Source organism: Aspergillus novofumigatus (genome assembly GCF_002847465.1).
Source record: "Aspergillus novofumigatus IBT 16806 chromosome Unknown P174scaffold_13, whole genome shotgun sequence".
Lineage (NCBI taxonomy): Eukaryota > Fungi > Ascomycota > Eurotiomycetes > Eurotiales > Aspergillaceae > Aspergillus > Aspergillus novofumigatus.
In genome coordinates, this window is record NW_020194286.1 from 105014 (window position 1) to 120187 (window position 15174).

At 49.9% G+C, this 15174-nt stretch overlaps 5 protein-coding genes across 5 annotated transcripts; 2 read left to right on the top strand and 3 right to left on the bottom strand.

The window, feature by feature from the left end:
* Window positions 1–2634: 2634 nt before the first annotated feature.
* glfB (UDP-galactofuranose transporter) lies at window positions 2635–4713 on the top strand. The gene is made up of 6 exons (XM_024832427.1): window positions 2635–3080; window positions 3145–3212; window positions 3287–3292; window positions 3346–3563; window positions 3628–4035; window positions 4094–4713. The coding sequence occupies exons 1-6, from the start codon at window positions 2947–2949 to the stop codon at window positions 4460–4462; spliced, it is 1203 nt and encodes a 400-aa protein (XP_024677117.1). The 5' UTR covers window positions 2635–2946; the 3' UTR covers window positions 4463–4713.
* A 1028-nt stretch (window positions 4714–5741) lies between these two features.
* On the top strand, window positions 5742–7731 carry P174DRAFT_446371 (uncharacterized protein). Its single transcript, XM_024828563.1, has one exon. The coding sequence runs from the start codon at window positions 6127–6129 to the stop codon at window positions 7252–7254; it is 1128 nt and encodes a 375-aa protein (XP_024677118.1). The 5' UTR covers window positions 5742–6126; the 3' UTR covers window positions 7255–7731.
* Window positions 7732–7806: 75 nt separating this feature from the next.
* P174DRAFT_455486 (sugar transporter-like protein) lies at window positions 7807–10118 on the bottom strand (the record flags this gene model as incomplete). Its single annotated transcript, XM_024829326.1, has 10 exons — window positions 7807–8245; window positions 8307–8436; window positions 8493–8631; window positions 8684–8800; window positions 8862–8939; window positions 8999–9014; window positions 9067–9340; window positions 9412–9710; window positions 9773–9972; window positions 10034–10118. 10 exons carry the CDS (start codon window positions 10116–10118, stop codon window positions 8096–8098), a joined length of 1488 nt encoding a protein of 495 aa, XP_024677119.1. The 3' UTR covers window positions 7807–8095.
* Window positions 10119–10280: 162 nt separating this feature from the next.
* On the bottom strand, window positions 10281–11075 carry P174DRAFT_446372 (uncharacterized protein). Its single transcript, XM_024828564.1, has 2 exons — window positions 11013–11075; window positions 10281–10888 (listed from the first exon to the last, which is right to left on the bottom strand). The coding sequence occupies exon 2, from the start codon at window positions 10775–10777 to the stop codon at window positions 10547–10549; it is 231 nt and encodes a 76-aa protein (XP_024677120.1). The 5' UTR covers window positions 10778–10888; window positions 11013–11075; the 3' UTR covers window positions 10281–10546.
* A 625-nt stretch (window positions 11076–11700) lies between these two features.
* P174DRAFT_455487 (transcription factor TFIIIB subunit BRF1) lies at window positions 11701–14587 on the bottom strand. Its single transcript, XM_024829327.1, has 3 exons — window positions 13709–14587; window positions 13446–13654; window positions 11701–13389 (listed from the first exon to the last, which is right to left on the bottom strand). The coding sequence occupies exons 1-3, from the start codon at window positions 14130–14132 to the stop codon at window positions 11764–11766; spliced, it is 2259 nt and encodes a 752-aa protein (XP_024677121.1). The 5' UTR covers window positions 14133–14587; the 3' UTR covers window positions 11701–11763.
* Between the last annotated feature and the right edge of the window lie 587 nt (window positions 14588–15174).

The following is a 15174-nucleotide window of genomic DNA, read 5'->3' on the forward strand; positions in this document are numbered from 1 at the left end:
ACATACTGGGCTTGTTCTGCTCCGTGCTGGCAACAGTTGTTGATTGAATAAAGCCACTTTTGTGTATGTTCTATGACTAGTCTCCTAAGAGGGCTCTCACTTCTAGTATTCGCTTCCATCAGGAAGATGTTGATTGATTGTAGGAAGTTCCACAGCCGTCCTTTGCTTCAGCTATCTTGAGGAGTAAGTCGAAGATATCCGTCTTCAAACTCCGTATCAAACGCTGAGGATATTCCCCTGTCCACTTCGACGAGCCAGAAGAAAAGAAAACCAGACATAATCATCCTCTACTTGTATTCCGGTAGATAGGCACTGGACAAATTTACATCGATTGTCCATGATTCTTCGGATTGACCAGCATTTGCGACATCCTGGTCCAAGCTTGCTGCTCGGAAACTGATAGCTTGGCAGATCCAGCATAGAGGGTGGTTGAGAAAAAGGGTCCCACTGATTAACTTCTCTGGGAAGGGAAACACTAATTATTATTGTAGATCTCTTCCAGAAACTGTGCTGAACCGTTGATCAACTTGATTATGCCCGTGTTCCACTGGAGTTGACTGATGACGAGGCGTCAGGGACCTACTCCGTAGTACTAATGCTAGTACTAGGTACATGTACCTCACCACAAAGATACCACCTCCGTACCGTCCTACTCACCGGCTATCAGGGCCCCTGCTGGTCTTGTCTCCTGCATTGGATGTCGCAGTGTGGCAGTGGATCTATAGACCCCTTAGAATCCTCTGCTTGTCTGATTTTCGGGCAACCTGGAGACTTGGGAACTTACCAAGAACATCTTAGTATACGTTGCGATGCTTATCTGACAGATCGAGTATTTGGGTCGTTGGTAGAGTAGGCATTCTCTCTAGACACTCCATAGCCTACAAACAAGCAGACAAACACTGAAGGCACTCGGACACTCAGAAATCAGATCCTCGTGGGTCCCTGACTGATCGTTTCCAATTTCGTTACCCATGTCCTTGTTCTCAGCTGGTCCCTGATAGACTACTTTAGGTAGGTGAAGGTTAGTGCAAGCCACAAGAAGTCGGGTACTTGCGACACCAGGGAACCAAAGCGTGATAGCGGCAGGTTTTTAAAGCTCATTGGATTGAGGTCGCCGCATTCTCCACAGGTAAGGGACCTCGGCGGCGCTATGGATAAGTGGCGGGTATTGGATTGCTTGGCTCTCAGACTGCTTGCGTAATGCAAGTGGTGACAAGCAGGACACTGTTAATTTCGATCAACACTCGATGTTGCAAGATTCGCTGGTTTGCTGTCGTATCCTTCAATCAGAATCCATGAATTGATGATGGAGAGTACGTATAACGAAGATCAGGAGGTCGGCAGAAAAGTGATGATCCTTGGACGCTTCACTGGCGGTCAAAATACATTAATTGTTTTATCATATTGATGAACTGCCTATGAAGAGAACAAGCACTGTTAATAATATCTCCATAACTTTGCTTCAATAATAGGGCACACAGCTTTTCTTTCAAGGAACTTGCTGGAAGTACCAACTAATAATGTGCCAAACCTTCAGGTCTGGGAACCAAAAGGGGCGGGGATGGTCAAGATTAAGGAATTGGGATAGAGAGGTGGATACCTGGCCTTTAACAGCAAACCAAAAAGCTCACTAGCAACCAGGTGCTCGCCACAAGTGACCATAGTTAGCACTCTGTAAGCATTTCTTCTTGAGCAATTAGATCTCTCTTCTGGGTCTTCTGGGTACCTCCACCACCAGGTACAAGAAAGTCCCAACATTAGACCCTTCAATTTCAGGTTGAACACATCTTATCTTTGCAGTTACTCCGTACCTTGTACTCTGTAGCGCCAGGGAAATAAATGCATACTGCAGGTTGCATAGTAGGTACTCTATTCCATGCCATTTCTAAGGTACCATCATACCAAAGAAACACAGTGCATGAAGTACCACTACCACAGTCAATTTGTTCTTGGTCTCGCCTCTTCCAGTCCACCTTGGCCTCAGAAGTCTCAAGTCTGATCGCTGCTGGCCAGAACGCAAAAAAGTTGAAACTGGGCGCTCGAAGGTCGGAACCACTTGCGGGTGTTTCAACTTCTGATTTGGTACTAGCCAATACCTCATTCAGTAATACTGGTTGGGCCTTGCCCGCTTTTGATCTTAGCCCCATCTGCCCCACCACCACTATTCTTGTCACATCTTCCAAGTGGGCCAAGTCCCAAGGCTCTACGGTATTATCAGAGGGAGATGCTTTCAGCAGGAACTATTATGCATACCTTACGGAGTACCCCCTAAGCTAAACAAAGTTTTCGGCTGCGTCTGTCACTGTACGTACCCCATTTAGAGGACAGCGCTTGCTCAAGGCCAGCTTCAGTGTCCACTTTCACCGACGAACGACATACCTCATCCCAGCCCACGATCTCGCTATCATCTTATTTTCTATTTTATTATTATTAGTTTGTCCAGCCAGCTCTATCGACACCTATCTACGGATACTAGGACTACGTACGACCACGCCTTTGCTCACTTGAGCCAGATTATTAGCCCCTAATCCAACCCGACCCGTGTTTGATCCCCGACCCTTAAAGATTTACGCAATACAATTTCTTTTTTATTTCTTTCCGTGTTAAGCACGGAGTACCTCTCTAGTCACAGACGAAATCTCCATATCCTATCCGCTGCTTTTTCTTTTCCGTTCCCCCTCTCCTCTTCCGTCACATACCTCAACTTCATCCATCTCCCTTCAGTCGAAGCCTTACTTGTTCTCTATTTCGTTTTTCATTTGGTTCCTGTTCTTTTTATCATTCTTGACCAACTCTAGTCTCACTCGTTAGACATTTGTTTCTATTTCTCTTCTTCTTCTTCCAGCTTCACCCCTGGCCTCTGCGCGCTTTGGTCAGAGCAGCCTTCTACGGCCGCGCCCTTTCGATTTCAAGCAATTCCTATCCAACCAGAGTCAACTCTTCACAATGAGTAACGAAGGAGAAAAAGCCAGAGTCTCCGGCGAGGTCTCTCGCCCTGAGCCTCTCCTGCCCACCGTCAATCCCGCCGCTGAGAAGTCGGAGCCTCCCAAGCCTACCTTCCACCCTGCCGTCTATGTGAGGTGAGCACAACTATTCAGTTCTTGGTACAACAACGATGAATCAGTTATGCTGAGGCTTTGTTAGTGTCTGGATTGCTTTGAGTTCCAGCGTCATCCTGTTCAACAAGCACATCCTGGATTATGCCCAATTCCGTAAGTGAAATCTGGCCGATTCGCTTAGCCGATCAAGTTTTCTCAACCAGCCTACTAACGATTTATCTGTCCAGGCTTCCGTAAGTCCGATTCTGTCACTATATCTCGTCAAGCGAAATCTAATCGTTCCCAGCTATCATCCTGACAACATGGCACTTGGCATTCGCGACTTTCATGACTCAAGTTCTCGCCCGCACAACAACTCTGCTCGATGGCCGCAAGTCTGTGAAGATGACTGGACGGGTCTACCTGCGCGCTATTGTACCTATTGGTCTTTTCTTCTCCCTGAGTTTGATCTGCGGTAACGTGACATACCTGTACCTGAGTGTTGCCTTTATCCAGATGCTGAAGGTGTGTTTTGGCTCCGATCAACTTGCCATGTCGCTGGGCGATAATTGCTGATGACGATACATAGGCAACAACTCCGGTCGCTGTGTTGCTCGCCACCTGGGCTATGGGAATGGCCCCCGTCAACCTGAAAGTCCTCTTCAACGTCGCTATTATTGTCGTCGGTGTCGTCATTGCCTCGTTTGGTGAGATCAAGTTCGTCTTCATCGGTTTCCTGTTCCAGATCGGCGGTATTGTCTTCGAAGCCACCCGTTTGGTCATGGTTCAGCGCCTTCTCAGCTCTGCTGAATTCAAGATGGACCCTCTCGTTTCCCTGTACTACTTCGCTCCTGTGTGCGCTGTGATGAACGGTGTCACTGCCTTGTTCGTTGAAGTACCTAGCCTGACTATGGGCCACGTCTACAACGTTGGTGTCTGGACCTTGCTGGCCAACGCTGTTGTTGCCTTCCTGCTCAACGTTTCCGTCGTTTTCCTGGTAAGTAGTGTTCGCCAACCTCGCATTTCCTGTTTTAGTCGTTAACACTTGAACGCAGATCGGAAAGACTTCCTCCCTTGTCATGACCCTGTGTGGTGTACTGAAAGATATCCTTCTTGTCGCTGCATCGATGATGATCTGGCAAACTCCTGTTACCCCTCTCCAATTCTTCGGTTACTCGATTGCTCTGATCGGTCTGGTCTACTACAAGCTTGGTGGCGATAAGATTAGGGAGTACGCCGGCCAGGCCAACCGGTCCTGGGCCGAGTACGGTGCCAACCACCCCGCTCAGCGCAAATCCATCATCATCGGTGCTGTTGTTCTCATCTTCTTCCTGCTGATCGGCTCAATGGCGCCCAGCTACGCTCCCGAGTCTGTGGACAAGGTCAAGGGCATGCTTGGCGGCGCAACTGCTGGAAATGCCTAAAGGACGCCGATAAATCTGCATACAGAAAGAGCATGCGAGAATGCTCCTATGAGATGCGGCAACGCAGATACTGCTGGGTGAGAGCTATTCGTTACCTGTTGGCGGTAGCAAAATAGAATGCAAGATTCCATACGGCAGGAGTCTGGCTTAATACTTTTCATTCACTTTTCATATTGAGGCCCTTTGAAGACATGTCACTGGCCATATATTTTCTTTACCTCACCCTCTCTGAATTAATGCGCGCTTCTGTTGAGATCGTCCACATGTTTGACCGACTGGCGGCCTGACTCGGCGACATGCAGGGAATGCAGCCGGTCTCGCCTTCCTAGATGCGTTGACATCCATATGATATGCCTTGACCTTTGGAGGTATTCCCTTCTTTTCCGCGTTTTGCATCACGGACATCGTCCGTACGGGGACTACAGAGGCTTACTGTTTTTTTCCATCTTTCTCTATGAACATTGACTGTCATGTTAGATTAGCACGAGGTTCCGGTGTCGGATGTGTGTTGTTTCTGTTTCTTCAACTTCCTTCTCGCCGACGTTTTCTTTATCCCTTTTATCTTCTCCCTGTGAATATAGGATACTTCTCATGTGCTACCAAAATAGAGTTTGCTTTTTTCTTGGATGGACGAGAAATGCAATACATTACCTTATGTTCATCATCATGACGGTCGAGGTCCTTGGTTGGTTATCTTGCTCTCTCGCCTCAAGAAAACTCCCAGCCACGCCGGTGTTGTCCTGAGGCATTTGGCCAATTTGCAAGGCTCCCAATCATATTTCGTTGCGGCAGCTGCCAAAGCGGGCCTCAGTTACGGACCAATCATAACCCTGTTGAAACCTCAGGCCAGCAGCAGCCGGATTGGCCAATAATTGTGCGGAGTGGCGCACAGAAGGGGCCGACGCGCGGACTGGGCGTCCTTTTTCTGACCAATTAAATTGGGTCTATGAGGACACTGACCCACATTGCATTGACCAGCGTGGTGATTCATCAACCAATAATGCGGCAATCCTTACAAGCCGATCTGGATCTTGTGGGGGTTGCAAATCATTACAGTATTATACGGTATGCGGCTGCCGGGCACCGCCATGCTTTGCATAGCAACACTGCAAGTGCTGCAGGGCTTGGCACTGTATCTTACAGTATCAAGGCAAATTCTCTCCGCATCCTCCAAAGAAGCTCTAAGCGACGCAAAAAAGATCCGCATCCGTCAGCGCCTTTTCACGCGTTCTTCTTCCAAATCTCTCTTCTCTCCGCTGATCCCGTGGATCTAAGTTCTCACACTTCTTGTCATCACGTCTTCTCCCATCACCTTTCCTGTGTTCCGCTTCCTTCCTCTTCTTTCGTCCCAATTCCTCTCCTTCTCCTCACCTTTCATCTCTCATCTCCCAAAGTCTCTCCAACAACACACGACCGTCGTCTGATATACCTCATTACTTCTCTTCTCCGAGCCCTTTGACAACCACCGCCTTCTCCGCATCTCTTTTCTTCTCATCGACGTCACTCAACCATCTTGCTTTCATCTGCAGGTTACTCTAGCTTGTTTGTTATAGCTCACTTAACAGGACAGAACGCAACAGTTTCGGATTCTCCCTCCTAACCACCTTCGCAAGTCTCTCGCCATGTGCCCAATGCTCCTCAGTGGTCTTGCGGATGGACCCGCCATGGTCCTATCCCCTCGCCAGGAACACGCTTTTGTTCAGTTCCCTCGCCAGTCGCAGCTCGACTCGGCCTCTGCCGCGTCTCACAATCCATTCTTCAGGAATGGCGTGCACTCCCAGGCCGCCTCGTCGTTCTCCAACAATGTCTTCTCCGTACCGAAGCTGGCCAACACTGCAGCCAGTTCTTCCCGAATTTCGCGCAAGAGATCGCGAGATGAAGCCGAGTTTGAGGAAGCCCTCAATGCTTCGAGCGCGCCTCCAGTAGCCGCGCCAGCGCCAGCGTCCAAAGAGGAGCCTATCTATGGGGAGGGCATGGCACTTATCAATCCTCGCACCGGCATGTCGCTTTCTGCAGAGAGCCAGACAGGCACTTGGTACGAAGAACAGCTTGAAAACGCCGCTGCCACGGCGGCTCCTGTGTCGTCGCGGTCCCAGGCCAGTTCGTCCGAACTCCACAGCCGCAAGTCGCAGCGTCTCGACCCATCCGCCTCCCGTGTCGACGACATCACGCTCGCCCACATTCAACGAAGACTTCACGAGACAACCGACGACGACAACCGCCGCCTCCCCCACGCCGGAGCCCGCACCAGCCCCCTAACCCCGAACGAACCCCAGGTTGACGACGCAACCCACCTCCTCGGAATCAGCTGGCAACGAATCTCTACCGACGATGTCGACATGGCGGCCGCCGTGCGTGGCTGGAAAAAGTACATCGACAAGCAATTCGCAGCGTACCTACTGGACTCGCAGATCCTCATGAAGAACCGCGCGCTCAATGCGTACCTGGTCACAGCGCGGCCAATCACCCCTGCCGGACCGGCCATCGCCCCTGCCTTCTATCTCTTCAGCGAAGACCTCAGCCAGGCTCAGCTTGTGGCCTCCTCTTGGGAACAATGCGTGCACAATCTCCGCTCGGTTCCCGTAGTCTTTGAGCAAAATCAAGTACTCAACGCTGCAGACAGACAATCCAATAACAACAATAGCGGCCCAGGCGTTCTAGGCCTGAACGCCACCACAGAACCGGGCCTTCCGCTCCTGCAAACGATGTGCGCCCAGCCAGTCAGCAGCGACATGTGCGCGGGATTGAACAATAGCGTAGGAATGGCGACGGGGATGGAAATTGATACTTAAATCAAGCAGTTCACCGACGACACAACAGCTAACGACACCTCTACGACGACGACCCAGAGCCGCTTTCGTTCTCGCTTTCGCGTTTCGGTTCCGCATTTTCCACCGCGGGTTTCAACCACCATCTAACCATTTCTGGTAGTTCTTTAACATCTTCGGCCCGTTGGCGTGGTTATTTATCGTAATTTTTGCGTCTCTTTTTTCGGAGTTGCATTTGTGGGTTCTTTCCTTTCTTCTTCTTTTTCATGTGTTATTTCTTTTTTTATTTCTATCTCTTCCAACATCGAATATGAAATGTTGCAAATCTGAAATGAAGCCCGGGGAGGGGAAATAAAGAGGGCTGTAGTGGACGTCATGCTTTCGTATCTTACCATTTTGCCTGTTTGTGCTTTATGATTTGTGTTTATGCCGATCAATCATTCCCATCTAGCAAAGAAAAATAGGGAAAAAACAAATTAAATAAAAACCAATTCTTCCAGAGCAATTCAATGCTATTTGAAATTAAGACATCTCATTAACTGCGTATATCGGTTTGTAATTAGACTCACATGATCACTAGCTAAGTATATATCGCAGAGGCAGGTTGGACTACCGGCTACCAGAACTAATCTGGCATCGCTTGATAGCTGTACAGGGTATGTAGACAATCTATTTTCCATCCTTCCGTCGGTAAACGTAACCGTCATCGCGTCTTAAAAGTTGAATCGTAACAATTCTGTATTGCGTCGATCTGATTCCGTGCCTGTCTTACGGCTCCTCCTCAGCTCCGAGACCAGGGCCACAGTGCATGTGCTGGTGTGTCACACTGGCCCGCTGCTGACGCCGCAAGAATGTTGCGTATGGTCTAGCCGATCTTCTCGACGATGACCTCGGAGTGTCCCTTCGACTGACTTTCCTCGTCGGTGTGGTGGGCCTTGAGCGAGTCCCCGAGGAATAGGCCGTCGATCTCTTCTAGAGTTAGATTGGCGGTCTCGGGGTAGAAGAAGTAGATGAGCTGTGACGACTCAGGATTAGTAAATGATGGCAGTAGACGGTGATAGTGGGGTTCCACTTACGGGGATGAAGGAGAAGTTAAGACACATGAAGATGAGATAGGTCTTCCAGCGCAGTTTTTCGAGCAGGATGGGAGTAATCATGGCCACGAAGAAGTTCCAAAGCCAGTTTGCCGAGACCCCGATGGATTGTCTATTTGACATTAGAAGATCACGCAGCGCGCTAAGTACCACTCCATATGGACTTACCCCTTGGTGCGCGCATGTAGAGGGAGGAGTTCAGGTCCGTATGGCCATGGGATGCAATTTGTGGATGCTCCAAAGATGAGCATGAACAGGAAGAAGAATGCGACGGCCGCTGTGGCCGTAGGCTTTGCCTGGGAGGTTCCTGATCGAACGTTAAGGCGCTGAGTTCTCGGAAACGAGGAAGTTGAAGATACCTTCAAACGAAAACAGGATGGCAAGCATCAACATGCAGAAGCCTAGACCGAATGATCCCCACATCATGGGGTTTCGACGTCCAAGGCGATCTGCATACAGTGTAGGATACAATGAACCTAGGAGCGATGCGATTAATGTGTTGTGTCTTGTGCACGAATATGTCGAGGTAAATCCTACCGATGACAAACATGATCTGAATCACTCCACCAACGAGCGAGCTTGTCTTTGCTGTGAGGCCAACATTGTCCTGCAAGACTAGGTAACGAGTCAGAAATGCTCTAGCCCCCATTTGGAAACAGCCGTCTGATTCTCACCTGTTGTAACGTAGAACTGACTTCCTGTCAGCTTGAACAGTCTGCAAACGTGCATCCGGGCCACTTACAACGATGATATTGGTACCGCCCATTTGGTTGATGAACTGGAGCCCATAAGCCATAAGGACCCGCCGACCAGTCTGCAAGTCATCTCTCTTAAGGAAGATCTGAGACCATCTGTATTCTCCACGCGCGCTTTCCAACTCGAGTGCTTGTAAAATTCCTTCAGACTCGGCAAGGACCTTCGGGTGATCAGGTGCCCGGTCATACACCTCACACAAAACCTGCAGTGCTTCCTCGTTCCGACCTTTCCTGTATAACCACCGGGGACTTTCTGGGAGCCTGTCACACCAGTTAGATCTGACCAATATAAATTCAAGTGCAGTTGTTGTACGCGGAACCGGCCGACTTACCCAGCAACCAATATGACTACAAGCACGGCGAATATCTCCTGACAAGCGATAGGTAATCGCCAACTGATTGACCCTGTAACATAGGTCATACCATAGTCAAACCAATAGGCGAGGACAATCCCAACCCCAACGGCAAGCGGTAGGCTGCACACAAACTTTCCCCGTTTCCGTGCCTCACATAGCTCCGCTTGGTAGACAGGCACTAACGTTGACATAATACCAGTGCCGATACCGTTCACGAAGCGGGATATGAGTAACTGTGTTAGGGAGTATGAGCATGTCTGGACCGTACCACCGACCTATAGAGCCAGCCAGATTAGTCGCTGTCCATCTCATTCATTCATCCGCGGGCGGGACTCACCACTACATAGACCATCGAAAACCACATAGACTTTTGAAACCCGAGCCTGTCTGTTGTCATGAAGGCAATCAAGGTACCGAAAAAGCAGCCCAGATTGTAAATAGACACTAGGAATCCGAGCATGCCCGCGCGGGGGTGGTTGACGATGCTCAGAAAGTCTTCATTGTTGATGATTCCAGAGAAGACACCCTGATTATAGCCTGGATAAGGACAGAGTTAGCAGCCCAACCGTCAATTTGTAAGGCTTTCATGGTATCCCACCGAATAGGACAAATGCAATCTGGCAGGTGATCAGAATCGCCATCCGGAGGCCTAGCCCTCGACTATACATCTTGATCTTAGCCATGCTGCGAGTGGAAAGACGCGATGAGACGTCGGGAAGGAGAATCGGTTCAGAAGATGCTCCAATGGATAGTTGATTAGGAAGTATTTATGTATGCCACACGATGCAATATAGGGGGCACGAGTGGATGATGCAGGCCATGCAGATCTACGACATACCTGCTACAACCCGGGAGCTCGGGCGCGCACAGCGCGGAGCTTTACTGCTCTCCCGACAGGTTTAGTCCTCCCAAAAGCCCATTGAACCATTTGAGACGGTCACAGGCGCAATGCTCCATACCAGATTCCGCGGAAATCGGGGAAACTCTCACGGCTATGCTAAAGATGGAATCAAGGAGGAAATGGTGATCGAGAACTCCAAGGGAAGGTAGGCAGCATCAGGCGGGGACGCAGATTTGGTCCTATCATTGTAGTCCGTGAGTCGCCTTTTCCTTACGCATTCCTGAAGTTCAATGGGGGCTCGGAGCAGAGTCCGAGCTTGGATGAGGAAAATCCTTCCCAGCAAGTCTCGAGCAGCCCAAGGATAAGACGTGCATCATGCTGAATCATATTTGCATACTCAAGCTTCATTTTGACATCACTCTGTGCCGTGATCACAGGCAAAAAGCAGGTTGTGGACTGAAACAGAAAAAGGGTTGCCTTTGAGGTTGGACACGACACCATCACTCGACGCACTTAGGATATCATACGACTTCTCATCACGGTTATCTTTCTTTCCAAAACTTCCGGCAGGGGTGACCCCTTGTTCTGGTGAGGGTTCCGCATCAGCTAGATCTGTCCTAGCCGTTAGACAAAGTCCCATTATAGAAGCTGGAGCCAGAAGGCGATGATCACAAGCATATAGTTCAGTCCTTTTTGCTGTGGAATGGCAAAGAAAGCTTGTGTGGGGCAGTCATACTTGAATGCACGATGACGCCGAGTCAAATGAGTGAGCTTCTGACAGTACTTTCGTGATGGTGCTGGATGATGGGAGAGGAAACTGGTGGGAAGTGGTTGACAAGAGGAATCTCACCGTGTACTACTCTATCCACACCCATCCCGACCACGTGACGAAGGCAGCGCAATCGTGGTTCCCACAAAACTACAAAATAATATCTCAGATGAAGCAGAATTGACTTGTGAATTCAGGGAGATATATACAAACAAAGTGCTGCACATCTTGCCCGCATATCGTGTAATTGAGATAGAAGGGCGGACTTTTGGAGCAGCGCCAATTTCCCCATGAGGAGTAGCCCTATTGCCGCATGGAATGTGGACAGCCAAAAATAGCTAGATTCCATATTTCATAGTGGGCTGTTCGTGGTAGACGATCTTCTGCCACTCTAAATAATGACTGACTACAGTAGTACTGAACTCTTGATCGATGGCTGGCTTCCTACAGGGAGGCGCTCATTCCTGCTGACGATCGATTACCTGGTCAAGTAACTCGGTACTCCGGGACGGGCAAAAGGTGATCGCCGATCAAGATACAGGACAAAAATCTCCGCACTCCAGCAGCAGGTCGAGAGGCTTTTATTTTTAATCTTAATGGATCATCAACGGTCCTGCATCTGATCGTCTAGCTCTAGACTTAGTGTTCAGAGGATGGGTGCATAAGATCAGATGCATTTCAAAGCTTGCGCCACACACAGCGCTTGTCTCAGTTCTACCTAATCGCTAACATAATCACTCTCATCATCGTAGTAGTCGCCATACTGCCCTGCAAAGGCAGCATCGACACCGTCCGGGTCCTCCTCATAGTCATCCTCCTCGTCGTAGTCGTCCATTTCTTCGTCCGGAATCTTTTCTGCCTCAGGTGCTGGTCCGAGCACCTCCTCATTGGTATGTGCGCGGTCAACTTTGCCAACCTGTACTCCCGGGTGGTGAAGGGGTTTCTCCCCTGGAAATTGTGCGGGCCTCTGAGGGGCAGCGGGGGAGGCGGCAGGCTTGGCAGTTGCCAGTGACATCGCCCGCGGTTCCACACTGGCACTGCGGCGTGAAGCCACACTCTGGCTTCGACTCCGGCTCCTGCTCATACTCTCCGCCTTGGCCTTGGCAGCCTCGTCGGCCCCTTCATCGCCGAACAATGACTCCAAAAGGCGATAGTTGATCTTCTTACTAAACCCTCTGCGTTCGAGCATGCGACGAGTTGCTTCGGCGGGAGTAGATGCCCTGGTGCTTCTGCCATCCGCATCCTCCCCGTCCCCTTCAAGGTAGGTGACGTCTCCCAGCCTGCCCCTTCGGCGTTTACGAGGCTTACGCATTCCTGGCTGGGAGTCTGCCTCCGCCAGGGCTCGTTTCAAGGCCTTGGCTTGTTGTGTCCGCAAGTAGTCCTTGTTCTCGTGCACCCAAATCCGTTCTTTGATTTCAACTTCGGCTGGAGATAGAAGACAGTTAGCGACCTCAGGATCATCTTCGAATTCGGAGGCGTCAATTTCTGCTCGGTCAGAAACTTTGTTCTCTTGCTCCTGGCCCGAAGCCACACTCTCAATCATGTTAGAGCCTTTCGACAAGAGAGCCGTCATCTCATTTTCAAGGGCTTCCTCCGATGCAATCTGATCAGGGGTTGGCGGCGGCAGCTTTGTTCGTTTGGGCGCCGCGGGGCGTGCCGATTTTGCTATTGCCGCTTCTTCTCCAACTTCCGATACAATCTCGTTGAGCACAGAGGTTACTGACGCTCGCCGTCGGCCACTGTCCGCCGTGGTCAGCGCCGGGTCAATTGGGAGACTAGGAATAGCGAAGCCATCAGCATCAAGACGCCTTGGCTCAGCAGGAGTCGCGTCCTGCATGTCACCCTCGATCTCAGCAGCGGTGTCCGACGCCTTTCTTTTTATGCTTCGTGATGGCTTTCTTCCCTCTCTGGCCCTGGTAAAGGAAGGGGGATCATGTGCATTCTCCAGCTGCACAGAGCGAAACTGATCGACAGTAAGCTCAGCGCTCTCCGTTGAGCTAAATTCATTCAAACGCTGGTTAATGGTGATCTCGGTGACTTTCACTACATAAACGACCTCACGAACGGTTCGACGAAAATTGTTCATTCGAGCTGCAAGGATCAAAGCAGCGCCACAAATACCGGCCGGACGTCGACCGGTAGTCATCCAATCACGGTTCATTCGCTGAACAATGCGCACCGCCTCGCTGGCAACTTGCATCGTCGCAGTCCCAAATTCGAGTTGCTTGGCGAACCGATAGATCAAACTCTCTGGATCAATCGGATTCATCAAAAAGACATTACCGCCAAGACGTAGTTCATCTAGTAGGGCCTTGTATGTTCGACCAAGTTTGAATACATTGACCTGAACAGGGTTAGCGAGTGTACGGACCCAGAGCCTGATTGCCGTAAATGACTTACCATCAATACGTCAGCAAAATCAATAAGCATGACAGTGTTCCCATCTTGTCGTCGACAGGCGATATACAGACAGACAGCTGCAACCGTCTTCGTCCGACGACCTTGGATGAAGTTTAAGCCGACAGCGAGCTTGAAAACCTGACCAGCGGCTTTCATGGCACTCTCCGGGATGTTCAGAGCACGACTTAGTTGGTTTATATAACGAGTTCCTTGCCAAAGTCAGCACGAGCTAGTCGAAAAATAAGGGGCAAGGAATACCATACCGTTTTGTTCTGTAATTTCTCGACTCTCCATAGCACCTCCTCGTTGAAAGCCTGGTCCATAGCTGCGGACGTGGGTTTGGTCTTCACCGACGAATGTTCCTTGAACGACCGCTGCACCCGATGATGTTTCACCAAAAGTGACTTCGGAGACGATATTTGCCTCACTAATGACAGTACCACAGCCCGAGCAAACCTTCTGACCGTCATCCTCCACGATATGAGGAGCTGGACATCCAGGATTGGGACATGTAGTGGTCTTAGGATGGGTAGTAGGCCTGGCGGCCTGGGGGCGTGCGATTGGTTGAGGCCGTTTAATCGGCGTCGGAGTAGGAGCCTTGAGGCTTGCCAAACGGCCTACCGGCGGAGCTCTCGGACCACTCCTAGGGGTCATGGAGGGACGCATGTTAGGTCTAAAGGCAGACATGATGCACAACGTGGTGCTCTCGGAGGAGAGGCTGAGTTGGAATTTGACCAAATAACCTTAGGCTGGAGGGTCTACCTCAGATAGGCGGGGCGTTGAGCATAACGGACAAGGGTTTACGAAGAAGCAAACAAAGTGCTATAGACCAGTCCTTGACAGTAAGAGTACAACAATTGCGCTCTGAACCTGATATAACGGTGTCGTTGAGTGGACCAATCACGAAAAGGAGGGCCGAGTCTTGACTTCCAAAAAGGGAAAATTAGTGGGCTGGGAGAAGGAAAAATGTCCAGGAGAAGCGGAAGGAGACGAGTGAGCACTCTTGAGGCCGACCAGAATAAATGACGATTTTATAGGGAATATTTTGAAATTATCAGACGAAAGAGCAAGAGCCACCAGTCGTAACGCCCCTGTAACAAATGAAGAATAAGGACGAAGGAAGTCTCGATGGCGGGTGAAGACGAAGAAGAAGGATGAGAAGAACAAGAGATTTGCTGGGGGCGACTTTGCACGCTTCAAAATTTGTCCGGATCAGTCACGGTGGCCCAGTGGGATTGTCACGTGAGGGAGTTGCCTCATGGAGCGGCGGTTCGATTCTCGGGGAGAGAACATTTTATAGAATCAATTGAGGGCAGTATAAGCAGTCGGTTCCAGTTTAACAGGAACAGACCTTATCATTTCATTTTAACTGTGATCCATTACTTTTTCTAACCTCCGGAACCTCAAGTCTGTACTTCACTGACAAAGAAGAGATCGATCTCACTTTACAGACTCGATATGAAGACTATGACGGCCTATACTCCGCACCTTAGTCTATTATCACCGTCGGCTCATTTTCCTTGCAAGATTGTCGAATGCATATTGTAGGTTATCATACGAAGTACGGAGTATACCAGATCTAATCACCATCAGATTAGCTTGTCGCTAGAAGTGGTTCCTCCCCGGGATTCAATGGATGTTCGCCACTCGGTTCTACTCCGTTGGTTCCGTTCCGTCACCAGTGATTAACATCACAACTGCAACGGTGTTCACGAGATAGCCTTTCAAA